This window comes from Pecten maximus, chromosome 7 (assembly GCF_902652985.1).
Source record: "Pecten maximus chromosome 7, xPecMax1.1, whole genome shotgun sequence".
Taxonomy (NCBI): Eukaryota; Metazoa; Mollusca; class Bivalvia; order Pectinida; family Pectinidae; genus Pecten; species Pecten maximus.
The window spans coordinates 3,061,891-3,089,789 of NC_047021.1; the positions used below are offsets into that span (position 1 = coordinate 3,061,891).

The window sequence follows — 27,899 nt, forward strand, 5'->3', positions numbered from 1 at the left end:
AAGGTAATCTAATCGATCGGTCAGTATAAAAAAGAATTACAAGCCAACAATTTAGATCATTTGGTCGATATTGTCCAATCAGAAGAACTTTCAGCAATTAAGTTTGGTACAGTATCAACCAATCAGATAGATTTGGCCCAGTATAAACCAATCATATAGAATGCTCAGTTTGGTCCAATATCAACCAATCAGATAAAAGTTGTATTTTATCTGCCCAATCAGAATGTTTTGGTGAATCTGGGCTGTGCATGCCAAGCTGGTAATCCTGACCCAGCATGATTGTTCTCCTTGTTTCCTACAGAGTACAGCAGCCACCACCCTGGAGCTGGGCGCCGGAGGAGAGGTGTGTCCCCCATCTGTCTATAGGACTAGCTTACATGTTATCTATATGTCCTCCTATAAAGAGTTTAGGATATCTACACACCTAGGTCTATGGTCCTTACACGACTGAGGTTTTATCATTATTTTGTTCTATATTTAGGATTTATTCAATACAAACCAAGATATATTGTCCTGTTATGTATAGTCTATAAGCCTAGTTCTATCTTAGGACTGAGAGTTTGTGTAGTCTATAAGCCTAGTTCTATCTCAGGACTGAGAGTTTGTGTAGTCTATAAGCCTAGTTCTATCTCGGGACTGAGAGTTTGTGTAGTCTATAAGTCTAGTTCTATCTCAGGACTGAGAGTTTGTGTAGTCTATAAGTCTAGTTCTATCTCAGGACTGAGAGTTTGTGTAATCTATAAGCCTAGTTCTATCTCAGGACTGAGAGTTTGTGTAGTCTGTAAGTCTAGTTCTATCTCAGGACTGAGAGTTTGTGTAGTCTATAAGCCTAGTTCTATCTCGGGACTGAGAGTTTGTGTAGCCTATAAGCCTAGTTCTATCTCGGGACTGAGAGTTTGTAGTCTATAAGCCTAGTTCTATCTCAGGACTGAGAGTTTGTGTAGTCTATAAGCCTAGTTCTATCTCAGGACTGAGAGTTTTAGCCTATAAGCCTAGTTCTATCTCAGGACTGAGAGTTTGTAGTCTATAAGCCTAGTTCTATCTCAGGACTGAGAGTTTGTGTAGTCTATAAGCCTAGTTCTATCTCAGGACTGAGAGTTTGTGGAGTCTATAAGTCTAGTTCTATCTTAGGACTGAGAGTTTGTGTAGTCTATAAGCCTAGTTCTATCTCAGGACTGAGAGTTTGTGTAGTCTATAAGTCTAGTTCTATCTTATGACTGAGAGTTTGTGTAGTCTATAAGTCTAGTTCTATCTTATGACTGAGAGTTTTAGTCTATAAGCCTAGTTCTATCCCAGGACTGAGAGTTTGTGTAGTCTATAAGCCTAGTTCTATCTCAGGACTGAGAGTTTGTAGTCTATAAGCCTAGTTCTATCTTAGGACTGAGAGTTTGTAGTCTATAAGCCTAGTTCTGTCTTAGTTTGTGATATATTTCCCTATCTGGAGGATATGAACTATGTAGAATTTATAACATGTAGATAGTGCAAGGCATTTACAATGAACTTCCAGTTATACAAGCTTCTCTATTAGTTACACAAACTTTACACCTAGTTACAATATTTCATTCCTACTAACACAAACTTGAAACTTCACTTTAAGTTACATTAAATTCACTCCTTGTTACACAAACTTCACTCCTAGTTACACAAACTTCACTCCTAGTTACACAAACTTCACTCATAGTTACACAAACTTTACTCCTAGTTACACAAACTTCACTCATAGTTACACAAACTTCACACATAGTTACATAAACTTTACTCCTAGTTACACAAACTTTACTCCTAGTTACACAAACTTCACTCATAGTTACACAAACTTCACTCCTAGTTACACAAACGTCATACATAGAGTTACATAAACTTTACTGATAGTTACACAAACTTCACTCCTAGTTACACAAACGTCATACATAGAGTTACATAAACTTTACTGATAGTTACACAAACTTCACTCCTAGTTACACAAACTTCACTCCTAGTTACACAAACTTCACTCCTAGTTACACAAACTTCACACATAGTTACACAAACTTTACTGATAGTTACATAAACTTAACTGATAGTTACACAAACTTCACTCCTAGTTACACAAACTTCAAACTTCACTCCTAGTTACACAAACTTCACTCCTAGTTACACAAACTTCACTCCTAGTTACACAAACTTCACTCCTAGTTACACAAACTTCACTCCTAGTTACACAAACTTCACTCATAGTTAAACAAACTTCACTCCTAGTTACACAAACTTCACTCCTAGTTACACAAACTTCACTCCTAGTTACACAAACTTCACTCCTAGTTACACAAACTTCACTCCTAGTTACACAAACTTCACTCCTAGTTACACAAACTTCACTCCTAGTTTTACAAACTTCACTCCTAGTTACACAAACTTCACTCCTAGTTACACAAACTTCACACATAGTTACATAAACTTTACTCCTAGTTACACAAACTTCACTCCTAGTTACACAAACTTCACTCCTAGTTACACAAACTTCACTCCTAGTTACACAAACTTCACACATAGTTACACAACCTTCAAACCTCACTCCTAGTTACACAAAGTGACTGGTATCAATTAAATAGTTATACTGATACAGTATGAGTTAAGCATATGTGATCAAGACCCCTGGAATATCAAGGATGAAAGTAATGTTGATGATATGTAATTTTTAAACAAGAAAAACTTTTTTTGTAAATTTATGACTCAAAATTTTCCAGTAAAATGTTAAACCGATATGTACATGGTGATGGTTGGAACTGAAATGGGGAGGTGCTGAACTTGCTAGCTAACTTTGTCGGGTCTTTTTCTAAGTTGATTTGCAGAAAAGCTTTTCTTAAGAATTCTCGATATTTTTTCCAGCTTATTTCACACAGTAGGTCTCATTGAAGATTTGTATTAGGCACTCCTAACTTTTACATGTTTGGGGATGTATAGTATATGTACATGTATGTACAGAATCATTACACCTATATATGTCAGTAGTCACTGATAGATCATTTGTTATTGAATCACGAACATATTAGTGATTCATTGATTAACTGCTCTTTTGTATTATCTATACTTCTTTATTCTCATCACGTTAATACAGTATATAACATTGGTATTCTTCAATTCAGCAATATATGTGTAATATTAATTTCTGCTGTCAGTTTTGGTTTTGTACTGGTTTATATTGTTGTGAAATTCATACTTGAAAAAAATGACAATGGAAAAAAATGGTTGAAAATTGTAGAACGGAGATTCACCAAGATTCCTACTGACCTGAAGGGTGAGTTGAAAAAGACAACGCTGGTGAAAAGTATACGAGGATTAGGGTTTACAATCATCGGGGGAGACCGTGCTGACGAAGAGTTCCTACAGATAAAGAAGGTGGTTGAGAACGGTCCCGCCCATCAAGATGGAGTGCTCAAAACAGGTGTGTAGATAGCTAACTAGAAAGATTTCTTCATTCTGATTACAAACAGGAAGTTTGATAAATATGTATCTTATATAAAAATATTCACTAAAAATGAAGATAACCTGAAAATAAAGTATCAATCAACAATGTAATTTTGAGAAAAAAGATGTAATTCAGTGTTTGAATTGAGTAAACATGTCCTTTATGAATAGCTGACATGAAGTTAAGACAAAGACTCATACATAGGCTATCTAAATTACAGGTTGGCAGTGTGTTTCTGTACCATTGCTCAGTGTTGTGTTACAGTTCAGTCACAGTTGACCGTGTTTGAGCTCTGTGTTATATAGTTCAGTCACAGTTGACTGTGTTTGAGCTCTGTGTTGTGTTATAATTCAGTCACAGTTGACCGTGTTTGAGCTCTGTTATAATTCAGTCACAGTTGACCGTGTTTGAGCTCTGTGTTGTGTTATAATTCAGTCACAGTTGACCGTGTTTGAGCTCTGTGTTATAGTTCAGTCACAGTTGACCGTGTTTGAGGTCTGTGTTATAATTCAGTCACAGTTGACTGTGTTTGAGCTCTGTGTTATAGTTCAGTCACAGTTGACCGTGTTTGAGCTCTGTGTTATAATTCAGTCACAGTTGACCGTGTTTGAGCTCTGTGTTATAGTTCAGTCACAGTTGACCGTGTTTGAGCTCTGTGTTATAGTTCAGTCACAGTTGACTGTGTTTGAGCTCTGTGTTATAGTTCAGTCACAGTTGACCGTGTTTGAGCTCTGTGTTATAGTTCAGTCACAGTTGACCGTGTTTGAGCTCTGTGTTATAGTTCAGTCACAGTTGACCGTGTTTGAGCTCTGTGTTATAGTTCAGTCACAGTTGACCGTGTTTGAGCTCTGTGTTGTGTTATAATTCAGTCACATTGTTTAATCTATTTTGTTTTTATTACAGGTGATGTTCTTGTCTACGTAGATGGTAACAATGTGTTAGGATATACTCATCAAGATATAGTCAACCAGTTCCAAACCATTCCTCCTCATCAGACGGTGAATTTGGAGATCTGTCGTGGTTACTCGTTGCCCTTCGATCCAGAGGATCCTAATACAGAGATTATTGTGACAGTTGCTGTGACGCTACCCCAAGGGGACACGCCCACAAGCTGTGCACCACCCTCATATTCTTCAGCTAATGACTTTGATTATTTATTAAATACCTCAGCGAAAAGTTTAAAATCACTGCCTGACCTCACACGGTCAACAAATAACAATTCATCAGATGCTCTGTCACATGGAAATAGTGGTAATCTAAATAGTGATATTACACCGGATGTGCTGACGTTGTTTAATTCTCGACCAGTAATATTATCAATGAATATTGTGCGGGGGGAAATGGGGTTTGGTTTTACGATTGCTGATAGTCATTTTGGACAAAAAGTAAAACAGATTCTGGACAAGCCTCGGTGTAAGACGTTACAGGAAGGTGATATTCTACAGGAAATTAATGGTGTTAATGTTAAAGACATGTCACACAGTGAAATTGTGGGTGTTCTCAAGGAGTGTCCACAAGGTCAGGAAACGAAAATCATTGTCCAAAGGGGAGGTAAGTCACTTCATTTTACTCTAACATAATGTTAAAGAAGGTGCTGTAACACATACGGTCATCCTTTGATAATGATATCACATCTATCTATCGATGCCATCATTAATGGAAATAATTCATCATTCTGGAGACTTTTTGAAGTCTGTGGTGATATCCTTGTCAGTAACAGTATTTTACAGTTGTTTCATGCCTCATCAGTCAACAGTCAAAACTATTTTCACGAGGTGTTGGTACTGACCAGGTCAACTGTTTCCCAGAGGCCGAAGGCCGAGGGTCAGTACCAACACCGAGTGGAAACTGTTTTGACTGTTGACTGATGAGGCATGAAACAACTGTTTTGTTATCTGACCATTGAGGTGAATAAATTACAACAAAAAACCAGTCTGAAATTCAAAATTTAATAACTCACAGAACCCTTGATGATATTCCTGGTATTAGCTGAGTCTCTGTTCTCTATGAGATTTAAAAGCTCGTCATCGTTTATGTCTTCAAACCTAGAAGTCATGTTTACAGTCGACCGATGTTTACAAACCTGTCGAGGACAAGTAGTGTAGTCACTGTCATCTGTACGCTTGTAATTAGGCGCGTTCGATTGGGCAGCGCGTGATCGGGCAACAGTTCATGGGTAGCATGTTTTATAGGAAAACAGTCAAATTTGGTTAATATCCATTTATATAGTGAGTCAGATAACAAATGTAGTTATTATACCCCCGCAAAGAAGTTAAGGGGGGTATACTGGAATCAGGTTGTCCATCCGTCTGTCTGTCTGTAGACACATTTTGTCCGGACAACTCCTTGCCACTTTCTTTTTCTCAAAATTATGGTTGCTATGGCAACTGGTCTCTATAAACAGGTTTTGCGATAAGAACCATAACCTTAAGATTGTCCAGACAACTCCTCCTAAACTGAAGGGTGGATTCCGATGAAACTTCACACAAATATAGAGGACCATGTGTAGATGTGCATGTCACTTTCTTTTTTACAAAATTATGGTTGCTATGGCAACTGGTCACTATATTACTAGGTTATCTTAGTTAGCCTCTAATTAACAGTTCCAATTCACCATTGACTTGTGCAGATTGCAGGGGTATTAGTCAGCCATCCTGGCGACATTTCTAGTTGTTCCTGAAGTCTTTGAATGATACAGGTTTAATGACAAATATTTGATTGCAGATGTGTCTGATGATACAGTTTTAATGTTATATGGATAATATTTTTTCAGGACTACCAATGAAAAGTAAAAAACCTATGAAACCGGTGAGTACACATGTATTATATAATTAGTTTGTTTCTGATGATAGAAATTATATATTTTTATAAATGTATGCCTTTCCATGTAGCCAAGTATATTCTATGTATTTTGTGGCCACTAGACCAGTTAGAAGTATTTAGTGGCCCCTAGTCTAGTAAGAAGTATTTAGTGGCCCCTAGTCTAGTTTGAAGTATTTTGTGGCCACTATTCCAGTTAGAAGTATTTTGTGGCCACTAGTCCAGTTAGAAGTATTTTGTGGCCACTAGTCCAGTTAGAAGTATTTTGTGGCCACTAGTCCAGTTAGAAGTATTTGTGGCCACTTCTCCAGTTAGAAGTATTTTGTGGCCACTATTCCAGTTAGAAGTATTTAGTGGCCACTAGTCTAGTTAGAAGTATTTAGTGACCACTAGTCCAGTTAGAAGTATTTTGTGGCCACTAGTCCAGTTAGAAGTATTTTGTGGCCACTAGTCCAGTTAGAAGTATTTTGTGGCCACTAGTCCAGTTAGAAGTATTTAGTAGCCACTAGTCCAGTTAGAAGTATTTTGTGGCCACTAGTCCAGTTAGAAGTATTTAGCTGCCACTGTTACTACATACTAATGGACTTATATACTTTACAGTCACATTCACCAGAGGATGGTTCCAGTCTCACCAACTCTCAACCGGGGGCTTACTTCTTTGAGAATGGAGGGGACCCAAGTATGTCAGGTAGTTATATAAGTTCCATTATGGATATTGTAATGCTAAAAGATGAGTCAGGATCAATAAGTGTGAATGGTTCATTATCTTAAGATACTGCACACATTGTATTATAAAATTAGATGTTCTAGTAATCACGAGTTTGTCATTGTTTCCTTGTAGCACAGGAGGATTCTAACCTTGTCACTAGCCTGTTTATCATAAGTCTTGTCTTAATCATCCTTGTTGATAAGTATTAATGTTTAGTAGGTTGTGGATGTGGATGAGATATCCAGTTTATTTAATAAATCAAATTAAATAACCAAAAACAAACTAGCAGTTGGTCAGTCAACTTCAGCTTCATTATTATTGATCATGACCTGATAAACATTATCAGTTAGCTCACTTGTAATTGACCTGATAAACAATTGGTCAGTTAGCTCACCTGTAATTGACCTGATAAACAATTGGTCAGTTAGCTCACCTGTAATTGACCTGATAAACAATTGGTCAGTTAGCTCACCTGTAATTGACCTGATAAACAATTGGTCAGTTAGCTCACCTGTAATTGACCTGATAAACAATTGGTCAGTTAGCTCACCTGTAATTGACCTGATAAACAATTGGTCAGTTAGCTCACCTGTAATTGACCTGATACACAGTTGGACAGTTAGCTCACCTGTAATTGACCTAAAAACACATTTGGTCAATTAGCTCTCCTGTAATTGGCCTGATAAACAATTGGTCAGTTATAGCTCACCTGTAATTGATCTGATAAACAATTGGTCAGTTAGCTCACCTGTAATTGATCTGATAAACAATTGGTCAGTTAGCTCACCTGTAATTGGCCTGATAAACAATTGGTCATTTAGCTCACCTGTAATTGACCTGATAAACAATTGGTCAGTTAGCTCACCTGTAATTGACCTGATACACAGTTGGACAGTTAGCTCACCTGTAATTGACCTGATACACAGTTGGTCATTTAGCTCACCTGTAATTGACCTGATAAACAATTGGTCAGTTAGCTCACCTGTAATTGACCTGATAAACAATTGGTCAGTTAGCTCACCTGTAATTGACCTGATTAACAATTGGTCAGTTAGCTCACCTGTAATTGACCTGATAAACAATTGGTCAGTTAGCTCACCTGTAATTGACCTATGTATATGTTGGTTACCGATATGATACAATTTTGAATTAGACATCATTATTCCATTGATCCTCATTCTGTTTGCATTTAAGTCATGATGAAATATAACAATATAGATATATTTTTGATTTTTTGACCTTGAAAGTGGAATGATTTTCATGTTGGTTGATATGCTTGGCATTAAGCTTTATGACTAATGAATACAGAGCCTTAATAAGATGAAGTCAGGTAAATGAGGTTGTGTTTGTTAGCACAGAAAATCAATATATGGTCCTTTTGTACAACATATTTCTGTACGCATCAATAATCTCATGTGCCTGTATGGTGATCCATAATCATCACTTGTCAGTTTGTAAGGTGATCCATAATCATCACTTGTCAGTTTGTAAGATGGTCGAACAGTCATAGATCAGTTTGTAGGATGATAGAAGGCAGACATTGTCATAGATCAGTTTGTAGGATGGTCGAACAGACATTGTCATAGATCAGTTTGTAGGATGGTCGAAGGCCGTTAGACATTGTCATAGATCAGTTTGTAGGATGGCCGAACAGACATTGTCATAGATCAGTTTGTAGGATGGTCGAAGGCCGTTAGACATTGTCATAGATCAGTTTGTAGGTAGTCGAAGGCAGACATTGTCATAGATCAGTTTGTAGGATGGTCGAAGGCCGTTAGACATTGTCATAGATCTGTTTGTAGGATGGTCGAAGCAGACATTGTCATAGATCAGTTTGTAGGATGTCGAACGATATTGCATTAGTCAGTTTGTAGGATGCCGAACAGACATTGTCAAGTCATTGTAGGATGGTCAACAGATTGCATAGATCAGTTTGTAGGATGGCCGAACAGACATTGTCATAGTCAGTTTGTAGGATGGTCAAGGCAACATTGTCATAGATCAGTTTGTAGGATGGTCCGAACAGAACATTGTCATAGATCAGTTTGTAGATGTCAAACATTGTCATAGTCATTTGTAGATGCGAACTAGAATTGTCATAGATCAGTTTGTAGGATGGTCGAAGGCAGACATTGTCATAGATCAGTTTGTAGGATGGTCGAAGGCCGTTAGACATTGTCATAGATCAGTTTGTAGGATGGTCGAAGGCAGACATTGTCATAGATCAGTTTGTAGATGGCACGAATATTGTCATAGATCAGTTTTGTAGGATGGTCGAAGGCAGACATTGTCATAGATCAGTTTGTAGGATGGTCAAGCGTAACATTGTCATAGATCAGTTTGTAAGATGGTCGAAGGCAGACATTGTCATAGATCAGTTTGTAGGATGGTCGAAGGCAGACATTGTCATAGATCAGTTTGTAGGATGGTCGAAGGCAGACATTGTCATAGATCAGTTTGTAGGATGGTCGAAGGCAGACATTGTCATAGATCAGTTTGTAGGATGGCTGAACAGATATTGTCATAGATCAGTTTGTAGGATGGCCGAACAGATATTGTCATAGATCAGTTTGTAGGATGGCCGAACAGATATTGTCATAGATCAGTTTGTAGGATGGCCAACAGATATTGTCATAGATCAGTTTGTAGGATGGCCGAACAGATATTGTCATAGATCAGTTTGTAGGATGGTAGAAGGCTGGTAGACACTGTCATAGATCAGTTTGTAGGATGGTCGAAGGCAGACATTGTCATAGATCAGTTTGAAGGATGGTCGAAGGCAGACATTGTCATAGATCAGTTTGTAGGATGGTCGAAGGTAGACATTGTCATAGATCAGTTTGTAGGAAGGTCGAAGGCAGACATTGTCATAGATCAGTTTGTAGGATAGTCGAACAGATATTGTCATAGATCAGTTTGTAGGATGGCCGAACAGATATTGTCATAGATCAGTTTGTAGGAGGCCGAACAGAATATTGTCATAGATCAGTTTGTAGGATGGCCGAACAGATATTGTCATAGATCAGTTTGTAGGATGGCCGAACAGATATTGTCATAGATCAGTTTGTAGGATGGTAGAAGGCTGGTAGACACTGTCATAGATCAGTTTGTAGGATGGTCGAAGGCAGACATTGTCATAGATCAGTTTGTAGGTAGTCGAAGGCGAGACATTGTCATAGATCAGTTGTAGGATGGTCGAAGGCTGGTAGACATTGTCAATAGATCAGTTTGTAAGGATGGTAGAAGGCAGACCATTGTCATAGATCAGTTTGAAGATGGTCGAAGGTAGACACTGTTATAGATCAGTTTGTAGGATTGTAGAAGGCCGAACAGACATTGTCATAGATCAGTTTGTAGGATGGTCGAAGGCAGACATTGTCATAGATCAGTTTGTAGGATGGTCGAAGGCAGACATTGTCATAGATCAGTTTGTAGGATGGTCGAAGGCAGACATTGTCATAGATCAGTTTGTAGGATGGTCGAAGGCCGTTAGACATTGTCATAGATCAGTTTGTAGGATGGTTCGAAGCAGACATTGTCATAGATCAGTTTGTAGGATGGCGAAGGTAGACATTGTCATAGATCAGTTTGTAGGATGGTCGAAGGCAGACATTGTCATAGATCAGTTTGTAGGATGTCGAAGGCAGACATTGTCATAGATCAGTTTGTAGGATGGTCGAAGGCCGTTAGACATTGTCATAGATCAGTTTGTAGGATGGTCAAACAGACATTGTCATAGATCAGTTTGTAGGATGGTCGAAGGCAGACATTGTCATAGATCAGTTTGTAGGATGGTCGAAGGCAGACATTGTCATAGATCAGTTTGTAGGATGGTTGAAGGTAGACATTGTCATAGATCAGTTTGTAAGATGGTCGAAGGTAGACATTGTCATAGATCAGTTTGTAAGATGGCCGAAGGCAGACATTGTCATAGATCAGTTTGTAGGATGGCCAAACAGATATTGTCATAGATCAGTTTGTAGGATGGTCGAAGGCCGTTAGACATTGTCATAGATCAGTTGTAGGATGGTCGAACAGATATTGTCATAGATCAGTTTGTAGGATGGCCGAACAGACATTGTCATAGATCAGTTTGTAGGATGGTCCGAAGGCAGACATTGTCATAGATCAGTTGTAGGATGGTAGAAGGCTGGTAGACATTGTCATAGATCAGTTTGTAGGATGGTCGAAGGCAGACATTGTCATAGATCAGTTTGTAGGTATGTCGAAGGCAGACATTAGTCATAGATCAGTTTGTAGGATGGTCGAAGGCTAGATATTTCATAGATCAGTTTGTAGGATTGTAGAAGGCGACAGACATTGTCATAGATCAGTTTGTAGGATGGTCGAAGGCCGATAGACATTGTCATAGATCAGTTTGTAAGATGGTCGAAGGCAGACATTGTCATAGATCAGTTTGTAGGATGGTCGAAGGCAGACATTGTCATAGATCAGTTTGTAGGATGGTCGAACAGATATTGTCATAGATCAGTTTGTAGGATGGCCGAACAGATATTGTCATAGATCAGTTTTGTAGGATGGCTCGAACAGATATTGTCATAGATCAGTTTGTAGGATGGGCCAACAGATATTGTCATAGATCAGTTTGTAGGTGGCCGAACAGATATTGTCATAGATCAGTTTGTAGGATGGTAGAAGGCTGGTAGACACTGTCATAGATCAGTTTGTAGGATGGTCGAAGGCAGACATTGTCATAGATCAGTTTGTAGGTAGTCGAAGGCAGACATTGTCATAGATCAGTTTGTAGGATGGTCGAAGGCTGGTAGACATTGTCATAGATCAGTTTGTAGGATTGTAGGTAGGATTGTAGAAGGCAGACATTGTCATAGATCAGTTTGTAGGATTGTAGGTAGGATTGTAGAAGGCAGACATTGTCATAGATCAGTTTGTAGGATGGTTGAAGGCAGACATTGTCATAGATCAGTTTGTAGGATGGTCGAAGGCAGACATTGTCATAGATCAGTTTGTAGGATGGTCGAAGGCCGTTAGACATTGTCATAGATCAGTTTGTAGGATGGTTGAAGGTAGACATTGTCATAGATCAGTTTGTAAGATGGTCGAAGGTAGACATTGTCATAGATCAGTTTGTAAGATGGCCGAAGGCAGACATTGTCATAGATCAGTTTGTAGGATGGTCGAAGGCCGGTAGACATTGTCATAGATCAGTTTGTAGGATGGCCGAACAGACATTGTCATAGATCAGTTTGAAGGATGGTCGAAGGCAGACATTGTCATAGATCAGTTTGAAGGATGGCCGAACAGACATTGTCATAGATCAGTTTGTAGGATGGTCGAACAGACATTGTCATAGATCAGTTTGTAGGATGGCCGAACAGACATTGTCATAGATCAGTTTGTAGGATGGCTGAACAGATATTGTCATAGATCAGTTTGTAGGATGGCCGAACAGACATTGTCATAGATCAGTTTGTAGGATGGTCGAACAGATATTGTCATAGATCGGTTTGTAGGATGGCCGAACAGATATTGTCATAGTTCAGTTTGTAGGATGGTCAAAGGCAGACATTGTCATAGATCAGTTTGTAGGATGGTCGAAGGCCGGTCAGACATTGTCATAGATCAGTTTGTAAGATGGTCAAACAGTCATAGTTCACTTTGTAGGATGGCCGAACAGATATTGTCATAGATCGGTTTGTAGGATGGTCGAAGGCAGACATTGTCATAGATCAGTTTGTAAGATGGTCGAAGGCAGACACTGTCATAGATCAGTTTGTAGGATGGTCGAAGGCCGTTAGACATTGTCATAGATCGGTTTGTAGGATGGTCGAAGGCAGACATTGTCATAGATCAGTTTGTAAGATGGTCGAAGGCAGACACTGTCATAGATCAGTTTGTAGGATGGTCGAAGGCCGTTAGACATTGTCATAGATCAGTTTGTAGGATGGTCAAACAGACATTATCATAGATCAGTTTGTAGGATGGCCGAACAGATATTGTCATAGATCAGTTTGTAGGATTGTAGAAGGCCGTTAGACATTGTCATAGATCAGTTTGTAGGATGGTCGAAGGCCGTTAGACATTGTCATAGATCAGTTTGTAAGATGGTCGAAGGCAGACATTGTCATAGATCAGTTTGTAGGATGGTCGAAGGCCGGTAGACATTGTCATAGATCAGTTTGTAAGATGGTCGAAGGCAGACATTGTCATAGATCAGTTTGTAGGATGGTCGAAGGCAGACATTGTCATAGATCAGTTTGTAGGATGGTCGAACAGATATTGTCATAGATCAGTTTGTAGGATGGCCGAACAGATATTGTCATAGATCAGTTTGTAGGATGGCCGAACAGATATTGTCATAGATCAGTTTGTAAGATGGCCAACAGATATTGTCATAGATCAGTTTGTAGGATGGCCGAACAGATATTGTCATAGATCAGTTTGTAGGATGGTAGAAGGCTGGTAGACACTGTCATAGATCAGTTTGTAGGATGGTCGAAGGCAGACATTGTCATAGATCAGTTTGTAGGTAGTCGAAGGCAGACATTGTCATAGATCAGTTTGTAGGATGGTCGAAGGCTGGAAGACATTGTCATAGATCAGTTTGTAGGATTGTAGAAGGCAGACATTGTCATAGATCAGTTTGAAGGATGGTCGAAGGTAGACACTGTTATAGATCAGTTTGTAGGATTGTAGAAGGCAGACATTGTCATAGATCAGTTTGAAGGATTGTAGAAGGCAGACATTGTCATAGATCAGTTTGTAGGATGGCTGAACAGATATTGTCATAGATCAGTTTGTAGGATGGTAGAAGGCTGGTAGACATTGTCATAGATCAGTTTGTAGGATTGTAGGTAGGATTGTAGAAGGCAGACATTGTCATAAATCAGTTTGTAGGATGGTCGAAGGCTGGTAGACATTGTCATAGATCAGTTTGTAGGATTGTAGAAGGCAGACATTGTCATAGATCAGTTTGTAGGATGGTCGAAGGCCGTTAGACATTGTCATAGATCAGTTTGTAAGATGGTCGAAGGCAGACATTGTCATAGATCAGTTTGTAGGATGGTCGAAGGCCGGTAGACATTTTCATAGATCAGTTTGTAAGATGGTCGAAGGCAGACATTGTCATAGATCAGTTTGTAGGATGGTCGAAGGCAGACATTGTCATAGATCAGTTTGTAGGATGGTCGAAGGCCGTTAGACATTGTCATAGATCAGTTTGTAAGATGGTCGAAGGCCGTTAGACATTGTCATAGATCAGTTTGTAGGATGGTCGAAGGCCGGAAGACATTGTCATAGATCAGTTTGTAAGATGGTCGAAGGCAGACATTGTCATAGATCAGTTTGTAGGATGGTCGAAGGCAGACATTGTCATAGATCAGTTTGTAGGATGGTCGAACAGATATTGTCATAGATCAGTTTGTAGGATGGCCGAACAGATATTGTCATAGATCAGTTTGTAGGATGGCCGAACAGATATTGTCATAGATCAGTTTGTAGGATGGCCAACAGATATTGTCATAGATCAGTTTGTAGGATGGCCGAACAGATATTGTCATAGATCAGTTTGTAGGATGGTAGAAGGCTGGTAGACACTGTCATAGATCAGTTTGTAGGATGGTCTAAGGCAGACATTGTCATAGATCAGTTTGTAGGTAGTCAAAGGCAGACATTGTCATAGATCAGTTTGTAGGATTGTAGAAGGCAGACATTGTCATAGATCAGTTTGAAGGATTGTAGAAGGCAGACATTGTCATAGATCAGTTTGTAGGATGGTAGAAGGCTGGTAGACATTGTCATAGATCAGTTTGTAGGATTGTAGGTAGGATTGTAGAAGGCAGACATTGTCATAGATCAGTTTGTAGGATTGTAGGTAGGATTGTAGAAGGCAGACATTGTCATAGATCAGTTTGTAGGATGGTTGAAGGTAGACATTGTCATAGATCAGTTTGTAGGATGGTCGAAGGCAGACATTGTCATAGATCAGTTTGTAGGATGGTCGAAGGCTGGTAGACATTGTCATAGATCAGTTTGTAGGATGGCCGAACAGACATTGTCATAGATCAGTTTGAAGGATGGTCGAAGGCAGACATTGTCATAGATCAGTTTGAAGGATGGCCGAACAGATATTGTCATAGATCGGTTTGTAGGATGGTCGAAGGCCGGTAGACATTGTCATAGATCAGTTTGTAGGATGGTAGAAGGCAGACATTGTCATAGATCAGTTTGAAGGATGGCCGAACAGATATTGTCATAGATCGGTTTGTAGGATGGTCGAAGGCAGACACTGTCATAGATCAGTTTGTAGGATGGTCAAACAGACATTGTCATAGATCAGTTTGTAGGATGGCCGAACAGACATTGTCATAGATCAGTTTGTAGGATTGTAGAAGGCTGGTAGACATTGTCATAGATCAGTTTGTAGGATGGCTGAACAGATATTGTCATAGATCAGTTTGTAGGATGGCCGAACAGATATTGTCATAGATCAGTTTGTAGGATGGCCGAACAGACATTGTCATAGATCAGTTTGTAGGATGGTCGAAGGCTGGTAGACATTGTCATAGATCAGTTTGTAGGATTGTAGGTAGGATTGTAGAAGGCAGACATTGTCATAGATCAGTTTGTTGGATGGTCGAAGGCCGGTAGACATTGTCATAGATCAGTTTGTAGGATGATAGGCAAACATTATTGTGCTTTTATTATTTGATAACAATACAAAATAAGGGGAAAATATCTTGTGCAAAAACAAAGGGCTTATTCATAACTTTTAATTCCCAGGTAAGAATCACAAAAATATGGCCGGCGGGGATGAAACTCGTATAGATAAAGGTAAGCCAATAGGGGCTAGTCAGATATTAGTTAAGAAATAGCTTAATAATTAATTTATAAAAAGTTTAAAGATCAAGGTTTGGGAAAAATTTTGGAAGTTTTAGCTTTTCCTTAGCTTCTTCCAATGAAAAAAATATCAAAGAAGAAAATGTTTGAATTATTTGATTTTTATCATAATATCAATTAAAATTTTTCTGTCTTTCAAAATTTTGGAAATTACAAGTTTATTTTTAGTATTGGTTTGTCATTGAGCTGATGAGAGTTAACGACCGGGCCCAGTTATAGTTGTGGTCATACTGACGAGAATTCAAACGACTGGGCCAAGTTATAGTTGTGGTTATACTAATGAGAGTTAACGACCTTGCCCGGTTATAGTTGTGATTATATTGATGAGAGTTAACGACCGGGCCCAGTTATAGTTGTAATTATATTGATGAGAGTTAATGACCGGGCCCAGTTATAGTTGTAATTATATTGATGAGAGTTAATGACCGGGCCCAGTTATAGTTGTAATTATATTGATGAGAGTTAATGACCGGGCCCAGTTATAGTTGTAATTATATTGATGAGAGTTAATGACCGGGCCCAGTTATAGTACTGTTTGTGAGAACATTTAACTGTGTACATACATATTTTGTCTCCAGGCACCCAATGATCCAAGTGTCTTTTATATAACTGTCATTTTGCTGACAAAACATTTGTCTCTCTCTGCTTGTTAGGTAACCCTAACCTATCTGTATGTAAGCTTATATGTCACAATTCCGAGCAACATGGATAAAATTTTAAAATCAATTCATCTTCTGCAGAGCTAATCATGATGATAATAATCTGCTATGGAACATGATAATTATTATAGGGGAGGATTCCCTGTTTATCTGACTCAACTGTTGTGTCTTGGTCATGTCTATGTGCAGGCTTATAGAAACTAGCAGCACAAGCAGTTATAGCCTCTGACTACATAGCATGGAATTAGCTCTATTGGATAGATCTAGGTTGATGATCATACTTATCAGTCAGTTATGGATGAAGTATCTCCAATCTGTTTGAATTTACGATGCATTGACATGAGTAAGGAATCATATCTGTGTGTGTATGTTACAGAAAACAGAGATGAAGTGGATTCCTCAACACGTCCAAAAACGCCAACACATTATGATGGACGACCAAAAACTCCTTCATCCAACGATAACCGACCAAAAACACCCACAAGGACAATGGTATCTAACATTGATAATCGAAATAAACCTAATGTGGATAATCGTCATCCATTATCAGAAATGCAAAATCGTGTTCAATCAAATGATGATAATTCACGTGACTTTGGAAGTCAAGGTGTGGAACTCAATCAGTCTAGGTCATCGTCAGAGTTTTATAGTAATTCCGGGAGTTATGACTTCAATTCACGCCCCCCACCTGGACCAAGGTATGACCAAATGCGAAATGAACATCAGCGACCACACAGCCGTCAAGAAGGCTCGAGACAAAATCACACTATGCACAACAATAGCTATAACCACCAGGACAGGGACCGGACGGATAGTCGGTTTGACCGTGGGGATCATGCCAAACCCGGCATGTTACGTAGTCGGACTCCTGGCCCCGAGATGTTCAATAGTAGACAGGGGTCGGACTACAGAGGAGATTCAAATAGACCAAAGACTCCTACTGCCCAGGATATGAGGAGTAAAACCCCTGTCCCGGGGATGACGTATGGGGGTAATCTTGACTTTTTAATGCATGGGTCACGTAATCACAACTCAATGGGGATGAATGGGACATCTAGACAGGGGGGTTACTCTGGTTACCAGAGGCCACAGTGGGGCCACCACAATTCTGTCGATTATCCTGGTTCTCCCCCAGTGCAACGGAGGGGTGATGGTCTGCACGACACTTTTGACAATCGGCCATTTGGAAATGGCATGAACAATTTCTCTGCAGCAATGGGTGCTGGACGCCCACCACGGCAGAGTACCTCTTTTGAGGAGGTTGAACCCTCCCCTAGTAACCTCATGAGGGTGCCAAGGAAATTTTTACAGTCTAGTTCCTCCTTCAATAGCCAAGCATCTCTCAATCAATCACCACGGATACCGCCAAGGTTTCCTAGTGATGACAGTGGATACATGGTTTCCACTGTGACACTACAACGCCAGGAAACAGGATTTGGTTTTAGAATCATTGGTGGAACAGAAGAAGGGTCTCAGGTGAGTAAGAGAAATTAAACACATGATTGAGATGATATCTCTGCTGACGTGGGAAGTTAATGAAGCAAGATTTATAGAGTATTAAAATAAGGTCTCTGATTGGTCTAGTCTTCACTTAGTCCAATGTTGTTTAATTGTCAAACTGATATTACACCAGTCATTTTATATATCAAAGAAATTATCCCAATTTGGTTGTATTTGTGACCAGTCAGTACTTGTGAATATATGAAGATCACAGATGTATCATACGTTTACATATTTATCGTACCTTAGGTGTCTGTCGGACACATAGTGCCAGGTGGATCAGCCGATGTGGATGGAAGGATACGCACTGGTGATGAAATCACCCATGTGGACAATTTCTGTGTTGTGAACTGCTCCCATCACCAGGTAGTGCAACTTATGAGTCGAGCGGGTATTGGTGGACGTGTTTCTCTGAGTATACGGAGACAAATGACTCCCCACAGTGGTAGGTACCAGCCAAGTATTCAGTGAACACCATCATTGATAATATCCATATGATTTGTAACTGATCTTACACAAAATTATAAAGGAAAAGTCTTTAAGAGATTGGGGAAAACAAATTCTACTAATATCTGACCTTTTTGCAGTCTCTGATCTCATTTTGATGATTTAATTCCTGTTTCTCAAATGACAGGCGATCACCATGGTCATGTGGCAGACAGCTACCCATATGAGGTGACAGTTACTCGACGACAAACAGAAGGGTTTGGTTTTGTTATCATTTCATCTGTAACCAAATCGGGGTCCACCATAGGTGAGTTCATCGGTACGTGTCACTCACAGGCTTGGTATAGTTTTGGTTGTCACAGGTGTCAGGGTCCGTCACAGAAGATTGGGTGGGGGGTGGTCCGAGGGTTGTCATAGTGGAATGGATGGGCTGGGCGGAGGGTTATCACAGTAGACTGGGTGGGCTGGTCCGAGGGTTGTCACAGTAGACTGGGTGGGCTGATTTGAGGGTTATCGCAGTAGACTGGGTGAGCTGGGCGGAGGGTTGTCACAGTAGACTGGGTGGAAATGATCGGAGAGTTTGTATAGATGAAACAGGGAATGGGGATTGATCTGTGAGTTATAGAGGTCAGAATGTATAATTGCAAAAACAATTATGTTCTTCAACACCCTGAAGAAGAAAATATTTAGTTTTGATAATTCTGGAGCTCTCTCACTATTTATAATTACCAGTCGAAATTTCCTTTGTTATAGTCTCGATACATACTATGATCTGTGACGGATCCTGTACTTGTTTGTTGTAATGTATTTTGAATTTTATTGCACGATTTATGCACTTAATCATTGGTCAATTTTATTTGCTTTGGTTCACTATACTTTAGATCTTTTGTACATAAACCCTGTTTCTATTTATATATTATGTACATTTGTTTTACTCATTACTCTTAAGATGTTGATAGCTTTCCTACTCTTGGGTTTTGTTTTGATTTTGAACCTTTTAGGTATTAACAAAGTAACAACTTCTGTAATTTTCTATCCTGGAGTAAGCAGTACCATGTCACAAATCCATTTCCTCTACACACAAAATTTATATAGAACATTAAATAAGTTTCTAGATCTGATGTGTTATTAAATATTAAATACAGTTCAAACTAAAGTCCTGATTAATGTAATGATCAGCTGGTCGTAATACATGTGAGGAACCTGTGTTAGAGATCTGAGGGAAACCACCAAAGGTTATGTTATCTGTATGTCCATTGAAAATCAAACCGATTGTTATGTCATCTGTATGTCCATTGATAATCAAACCTATTGTTATGTCATCTGTATGTCCATTGATAATCAAACCTATTGTTACGTCATCTGTATGTCCATTGATAATCAAACCTATTGTTACGTCATCTGTATGTCCATTGATAAGCAAACCTATTGTGATTCATATCCAAGTAAAAGTTTTGTTTAATTATAAAATATTAAAAAAATTCCCATAGATATACTGGCTGTGGATTATTTTTCAACCATTTGTTTTTTTATCTTAGACATCATTCATAACATATTATAGCATGTCCCTCTACTCTGAATTTGGTCCACATACACAATGGCTTTACCTTGGTGTTAATCTTCAAATAAGTGTTAAAATATATATAGTCCAAAAAAGATACCTAAGAGTATTCAGGCCCAATGGATCTGTTTATATCGTCATGTTGATTTGTGCATGAAAACCAGAAATCAGAATGTGCTAGAATGAGAATGTTTTGTCAGTGTATTCTAATACTACTATCAACAGATAAAAGCTCTGGTTATTTGGCCCTCCACTTCTCATATATATGAAATTTCTAATAAAGGACCTTTGTTTAATTGACTACTTGTTTGATTGACTACAGATGTTTACTTGGAAATGAATTTTTTTTTTCTGATTTTGAGCTTTGAAGGTACAAATTAAGGCCACAATGTGCTGTAACTTTGGGTCCCTGGGGACATAAAAGGGGACTTAAGGGTTTATGTTTATGTGAATCTATCTCACTTATGATTGGTTAATTATTTCAGACACAGGGGTAGTTAAAGACTGGTTAGATAGAAAAAATCAATACCCATGGATTGGTGAGAACTTGCTTCTGTCTGCATCCCCCATATTTGATTTGTTATACCCTCCCTGATTGGTCAGTTTATGGAATGTGTCATGCTCATTGTATGTAGATATTGAATGTTGTACCATCCAATTGTGTTGAAGATTTTGTAACCGTCATAATTCCGTATCAGCTAGTGGTGTGTAATGAGATGCATCAGTGTAATGGTGAGGAAAAACTACCAGTATTTGGCTTTTTGGCATTGGTACCTAGCATGTATGATCTAAAATTGGATGTTATAAAAAGTTTGTAGATAACTTTCATGTTTGTTGTATATAATGCTGGAAAAGTCTCTTCAAATACAAGATATCAGGGACATGAAATGTTAGAGAGCTCATTCAACTATAATTGTGTAATCTTGCTTTGAATAACTGACTCTCAGTGTATAACTACAATGTATATGATATAGATTTCTAACCGAGTATTGTGATATATTGTGCATGTAATACCATATATAGTCATCACTGGTTGTAGTATTACCAATCAATAAATAGTGGGTCTTATCAGTTTAACAGATAATAAGAAACTTCAAATTAATCCTTCGAATACGACAGTAACACTACCAGCTGATTTTGAATATCAGTGTTTTGTCTGTGAGCGATATACTTGTGATATTTTCCACTACCTCCCAGCCCCAACCCAGACACTTGGACACCACCCTCCCAGCTCAAACCCAGACACTCGGACACTATCCCTTACACAACTAGCACAATTCCTTAAATGTTACGTTGCTTCTGCATTTTTTTTATTTAGATCAATGTAAAATGCATCCTTACCTTACATGTGATTTTGTTTTGTTAATATGGATGATTTCTTTGTGTTCAATATCATAAGGTTAAAACTTTAATAGTAATACTGTAATGAAAGTAATGTATTGTACCGTATAAGTAGTTATTCGTCGAATCAGGAGCACAAGATAAATCTGTTTTCATTTACTTTTTTGAAGAAATTAGAAAATAAAACTGACTGAAGCTGTGGTATTTATAAAGAAACTATTGTTACAATTAAGAATGAAGGAAAATAATAGGAGAATGCATGTAATTGTGTACCATACCCCACTAGCTTCACACTAGATGACCTTCACAGAAATTATGTTTAAATGTTGGAATTATCTGGAATGCCTATGTGTGGTCATTGGCAAGGATATAGCTAAGACTGAGTTATCTCCCCTGATGTAGTGATTGAATGTAGTACGAATGATACACATCAATATATATAGAATGTTATAACCCCACATACTAAACACCAAAGTATAGTACATGTATCACTAATAGATTTATTTATAAACCTTACATCAAGTATAGTGGAAAGTGAAACGCCCTTCAATATTGTATATTTCATCCAAAATATATCATTAAATGTAATTGATTACGTTCAGTATGATGCATGGGAAACTGATCTTTTGTAGATGTTTTTATAACTTTCTGAGCCACTTAAACTGTATGCTTATTCATCTGAACATACATCATTCTCATCCCATTTTACGTTTATCAAAGTGAATAGGAACTTGGTACATTTATAGTTTTAAATGTCTTTACAGGTCGTATATTAGAGAACAGTCCAGCAGAGCGATGTGGTCAGTTACATGTAGGAGATCGTATCCTGGCAGTCAACAATGTGGATATCTCGCATATGCACCATGAAGACATTGTCAATATCATTAAGGAGGCAGGCCTGGCAGTCACACTCACCGTGGGGTCACCACAAGGTAGGGGTCAAGGTTACACTGAGTAGTATGTCACCACAAGGTAGGGGTCAAGGTCACACTGAGTAGTAGGTCACCACAAGGTAGGGTCAAGGTCACACTGAGTAGTAGGTCACCACAAGGTAAGGGTCATGGTCACATTGAGTAGTAGGTCACCACAAGGTACTGGTCAAGTTCACATTGAGTAGTAGGTCAACACAAGGCACAGGTCAAGGTCACACTCACCGTGGGGTCACCACAAGGTACTGGTCAAGTTCACATTGAGTAGTAGGTCACCATAAGGTACCGGTCAAGGTCACATTGAATAGTAGGTCACCACAAGGTAGGATGAAGGTCGAATTGAGTAGTGGGTCACTACAAGGTATGGGTCAAGTTTGTACTGAGTAATAGGTTACCATAAGGTATGGGTCAAGTTTACACTGAATATTAGGTCACCACAATGTATGGGTCAAGGTCACATTGAGTAGTAGGTCACCACAAGGTATGGGTCAAGTTCACACAGAGTAGTAGGTCACCACAAGGTACAGGTCAAGGTCACATTGAGTAGTAGATCACCACAATGTACAGGTCAAGGTCACATTGAGTATTACGTCACCACAAGGTATGGGTCAAGTTTACACTGAATAGTAGGTCACCACAATGTATGGGTCAAGGTCACATTGAGTAGTAGGTCACCACAAGGTATGGGTCAAGTTCACACAGAGTAGTAGGTCACCACAAGGTACAGGTCAAGGTCACATTGAGTAGTAGATCACCACAATGTACAGGTCAAGGTCACATTGAGTATTAGGTCACCACAATGTACGGGTCAAGGTTACATTAGGTAGGTCACCACAAGGTATGGGTCAAGTTCACATTGAGTAGCAGGTCACCTTAAGGAAAGGGTCATAGTCACATGGAGTAGTAGGTCATCACAAGGTATGGGTCAGGTTCACACACAGTAGTAGGTCACCACAATGTACAGGTCAAGGTCTCATTGAGTAGTAGGTCACCACAATGTACGGGTCAAGGTCACACTGAGTAGTAGGTCACCACAATGTACGGGTCAAGGTTACATTGAGTAGGTCACCACAAGGTATGGGTCAAGCTCACACTGAAATGTAGTAGGTCACCACATGGTAAGGGTCATGGTCATATGTAATAGAAGGTCACTGCATGGTGAGTGTCAAGGTCACAGTTTGTTTACCATAACAAGTCACATTGACATTGCTTGTATTATAACAGAATAAGAGGTTTTTCAAGGTCAGTATCGGGTATGTTTCCTCAGAATAAGTTCCTAGTAAACCAGATGATAAATAAAAAAATTGTCACATATGAAAACATTCAGGTTAGTTAATGTATAAGGGATAATTATGGACACCCTTTGGTATCAGAAGTAAAAAGAAAAATTATGTGAAACAATCTAAAGAATCTGCACTAATCTATATATATATACTACATCTGGGTGGGTACTGTTTCATTGTTTTAATAATTTGTTGGGTTTGATGTGTTTTAGATGATGCCTCCAGCACAGCATCAACGTCACAAAGAGTAAGTATCTGTGTAAACATGTATGTGAATATATAGACATGTGTGCTTCAGGCAAATATACCAAGGACTATGACATTGTTATCCATAAGTAATTTGAATGATTATGGTACCCCATCCATGAAACACAGATATGCTACTACTAATCCATCTGTAAACAATCACCTCCTCATCTCTAAATGATAACGATAAGACAGGATTTAGTAACTATGGCGTACTTGGTCCTGAAGGAAATATGGACAACTATCACATTCCAAAATGGCTGTTACTTCAACTTTTTATTGCTAATTCTTCTGGATAAAAAATGAAGGCTGTACATAGTACAATAATGCTGATTGTTGGGCATATGAAGGTAAGTTATGTGTATTAATACACAAACTACCACTGTAGGAAGATTTGTCCTCCGTATCTTTGTGTGTAGTAGTAATACACAAACTACCACTGTAGGAAGATTTGTCCTCCGTATCTTTATGTGTAGTAGTAATACACAAACTACCACTGTAGGAAGATTTGTCCTCCGTATCTTTGTGTGTAGTAGTAATACACAAACTACTACTGTAGGAAGATTTGTCCTCCGTATCTTTGTGTGTAGTAGTAATACACAAACTACCACTGTAGGAAGATTTGTCCTCCGTATCTTTGTGTGTAGTAGTAATACACAAACTACCACTGTAGGAAGATTTGTCCTCCGTATCTTTGTGTGTAGTAGTAATACACACACTACCACTGTAGGAAGATTTGTCCTCCGTATCTTTGTGTAGTAGTAATACACAAACTACCACTGTAGGAAGATTTGTCCTCCGTATCTTTGTGTGTAGTAGTAATACACACACTACCACTGTAGGAAGATTTGTCCTCCGTATCTTTGTGTGTAGTAGTAATACACAAACTACCACTGTAGGAAGATTTGTCCTCCGTATCTTTATGTAGTAGTAATACACAAACTACCACTGTAGGAAGATTTGTCCTCCGTATCTTTGTGTGTAGTGGTAATACACACTACCACTGTAGGAAGATTTGTCCTCCGTATCTTTATGTGTAGTAGTAATACACAAACTACCACTGTAGGAAGATTTGTCCTCTGTATCTTTGTGTGTAGCAGTAATACACACACTACCACTGTAGGAAGATTTGTCCTCCGTATCTTTGTGTGTAGTAGTAATACACAAACTACCACTGTAGGAAGATTTGTCCTCCGTATCTTTGTGTGTAGTAGTAATACACAAACTACCACTGTAGGAAGATTTGTCCTCCGTATCTTTGTGTAGTGGTAATACACAAACTACCACTGTAGGAAGATTTGTCCTCCGTATCTTTGTGTGTAGTAGTAATACACACACTACAACTGTAGGAAGATTTGTCCTCCGTATCTTTATGTGTAGTAGTAATACACAAACTACCACTGTAGGAAGATTTGTCCTCCGTATCTTTGTGTGTAGTAGTAATACACAAACTACCACTGTAGGAAGATTTGTCCCCCCTATCTTTGTGTGTAGTAGTAATACACAAACTACCACTGTAGGAAGATTTGTCCTCCGTATCTTTGTGTAGTAGTAATACACAAACTACCACTGTAGGAAGATTTGTCCTCCGTATCTATGTGTGTAGTAGTAATACACACACTACCACTGTAGGAAGATTTGTCCTCCGTATCTTTGTGTGTAGTAGTAATACACAAACTACCACTGTAGGAAGATTTGTCCTCCGTATCTCTGTGTAGTAGTAATACACAAACTACCACTGTAGGAAGATTTGTCCTCCGTATCTTTGTGTGTAGTAGTAATACACACACTACCACTGTAGGAAGATTTGTCCTCCTTATCTTTGTGTGTAGTAGTAATACACAAACTACCACTGTAGGAAGATTTGTCCTCCGTATCTTTATGTGTAGTAGTAATACACACACTACCACTGTAGGAAGATTTGTCCCCCCTATCTTTGTGTGTAGTAGTAATACACACACTACCACTGTAGGAAGATTTGTCCTCCTTATCTTTGTGTGTAGTAGTAATACACACACTACCACTGTAGGAAGATTTGTCCCCCCTATCTTTGTGTGTAGTAGTAATACACACTACCACTGTAGGAAGATTTGTCCTCCGTATCTTTGTGTGTAGTAGTAATACACAAACTACCACTGTAGGAAGATTTGTCCTCCCTGTTTTTGTGCCTGTCCTGAATACCTATCCCTAGTTTGGAGGATGTCTGATATAGACCCCTGTCTAATATAACCTATTTATTACATTTCAGAGTTCACAGGGTTCTATGGTTAATGCAATGGCCTTTCCTGCTGTTGGTGAAAATGAATTAAGAAGGTAAAATGTTTGAATTAATGAAAATTGAAATTATAAAATGGTTTACTAATTCAAACAAATAGTAAATGATACTTTCTTTAGTTAAATATTATTTACTTGTTTCTATGTTTGAGATTGTATTATCCTATATAATGTGTCCACACACACAGGTAGTTAGATTGTATTATCCTATATAATGTGTCCACACAGACAGTTAGATTGTATTATCCTATATAATGTGTCCACACAGACAGTTAGATTGTATTATCCTATATAATGTGTCCACACACACAGGTAGTTAGATTGTATTATCCTATATGATATGTCCACACAGACAGTTAGATTGTATTATCCTATATAATGTGTCCACACAGGTAGTTAGATTGTATTATCCTATATAATGTGTCCACACAGGTAGTTATATTGTATTATCCTATATAATGTGTCCACACACACAGGTAGTTAGATTGTATTATCCTATATAATGTGTCCACACAGACAGTTAGATTGTATTATCCTATATAATGTGTCCACACAGGTAGTTATATTGTATTATCCTATATAATGTGTCCACACAGGTAGTTAGATTGTATTATCCTATATAATGTGTCCACACACACAGGTAGTTAGATTGTATTATCCTATATAATGTGTCCACACAGGTAGTTAGATTGTATTATCCTATATAATGTGTCCACACAGGTAGTTAGATTGTATTATCCTATATAATGTGTCCACACAGACAGTTATATTGTATTATCCTATATAATGTGTCCACACAGGTAGTTGGATTGTATTATCCTATATAATGTGTCCACACACACACAGGTAGTTAGATTGTATTATCCTATATAATGTGTCCACACAGACAGTTAGATTGTATTATCCTATATAATGTGTCCACACAGGTAGTTATATTGTATTATCCTATATAATGTGTCCACACAGACAGTTAGATTGTATTATCCTATATAATGTATCCACACAGGTAGTTAGATTGTATTATCCTATATAATGTATCCACACAGGCAGTTAGATTGTATTATCCTATATAATGTGTCCACACAGGTAGTTAGATTGTATTATCCTATATAATGTGTCCACACAGGCAGTTAGATTGTATTATCCTATATAATGTGTCCACACAGACAGTTAGATTGTATTATCCTATATAATGTGTCCACACAGGTAGATTGTATTATCCTATATAATGTGTCCACACAGACAGTTAGATTGTATTATCCTATATAATGTGTCCACACAGGTAGATTGTATTATCCTATATAATGTGTCCACACAGGCAGTTAGATTGTATTATCCTATATAATGTGTCCACACAGACAGTTAGATTGTATTATCCTATATAATGTGTCCACACAGGTAGATTGTATTATCCTATATAATGTGTCCACACAGGTAGATTGTATTATCCTATATAATGTGTCCACACAGGCAGTTTTTTTATGTTTATATATGTAAACTGGGATAAGTGCTACCTGATGTTAAGGATCAGAAACTTATATTTCTCTCCCAAACTATTACTAACAGTATACTAAAACAACAGACATAAAACACACAGTTGGTATCATGATAAAGTGTGTTATGATATAATGGGGCATTATGTATTATGTTCATTATATTTTAGGTTGGCATTCTAAAAAATCTTTTCATTAATTAAGAAAGTACTTAACACATTTATTTCATACTTCCTTAAACACTATTTATACCTTTTAAAATGTTAATGAGTTAAGAGCATATGGTACTTTAAACATAACACCATTTAATAT

At 38.3% G+C, this 27,899-nt stretch overlaps 1 protein-coding gene across 11 annotated transcripts in view; it reads left to right on the forward strand.

Annotated features, from left to right (window-relative positions):
• The window catches only part of LOC117331334 (membrane-associated guanylate kinase, WW and PDZ domain-containing protein 2-like), a 101,536-nt gene that overhangs the window by 61,561 nt on the left and 12,076 nt on the right, over nucleotides 1–27,899 (forward strand). For 5 of the 11 annotated variants that reach the window (XR_004533502.1, XR_004533503.1, XR_004533501.1 and 2 more), the window contains 13 exons: nucleotides 302–343; nucleotides 3,242–3,424; nucleotides 4,352–4,999; nucleotides 6,222–6,256; nucleotides 6,869–6,956; nucleotides 15,738–15,788; nucleotides 16,890–17,989; nucleotides 18,263–18,458; nucleotides 18,648–18,779; nucleotides 20,507–20,560; nucleotides 22,127–22,294; nucleotides 23,787–23,821; nucleotides 26,069–26,133. Coding sequence is in view for 8 of the 11 variants with exons in the window: in XM_033890008.1 (XP_033745899.1) it covers nucleotides 302–343; nucleotides 3,242–3,424; nucleotides 4,352–4,999; nucleotides 6,222–6,256; nucleotides 6,869–6,956; nucleotides 15,738–15,788; nucleotides 16,890–17,989; nucleotides 18,263–18,458; nucleotides 18,648–18,779; nucleotides 20,507–20,560; nucleotides 22,127–22,294; nucleotides 23,787–23,821; nucleotides 26,069–26,133 (2,797 nt within the window). In the remaining 3 variants the exon portion in view is untranslated. The remainder of the gene's footprint in view (nucleotides 1–301; nucleotides 344–3,241; nucleotides 3,425–4,351; nucleotides 5,000–6,221; nucleotides 6,257–6,868; nucleotides 6,957–15,737; nucleotides 15,789–16,889; nucleotides 17,990–18,262; nucleotides 18,459–18,647; nucleotides 18,780–20,506; nucleotides 20,561–22,126; nucleotides 22,295–23,786; nucleotides 23,822–26,068; nucleotides 26,134–27,899) is intronic. The other 6 variants (XM_033890014.1, XM_033890015.1, XM_033890009.1 and 3 more) reach the window with 5 other exon arrangements.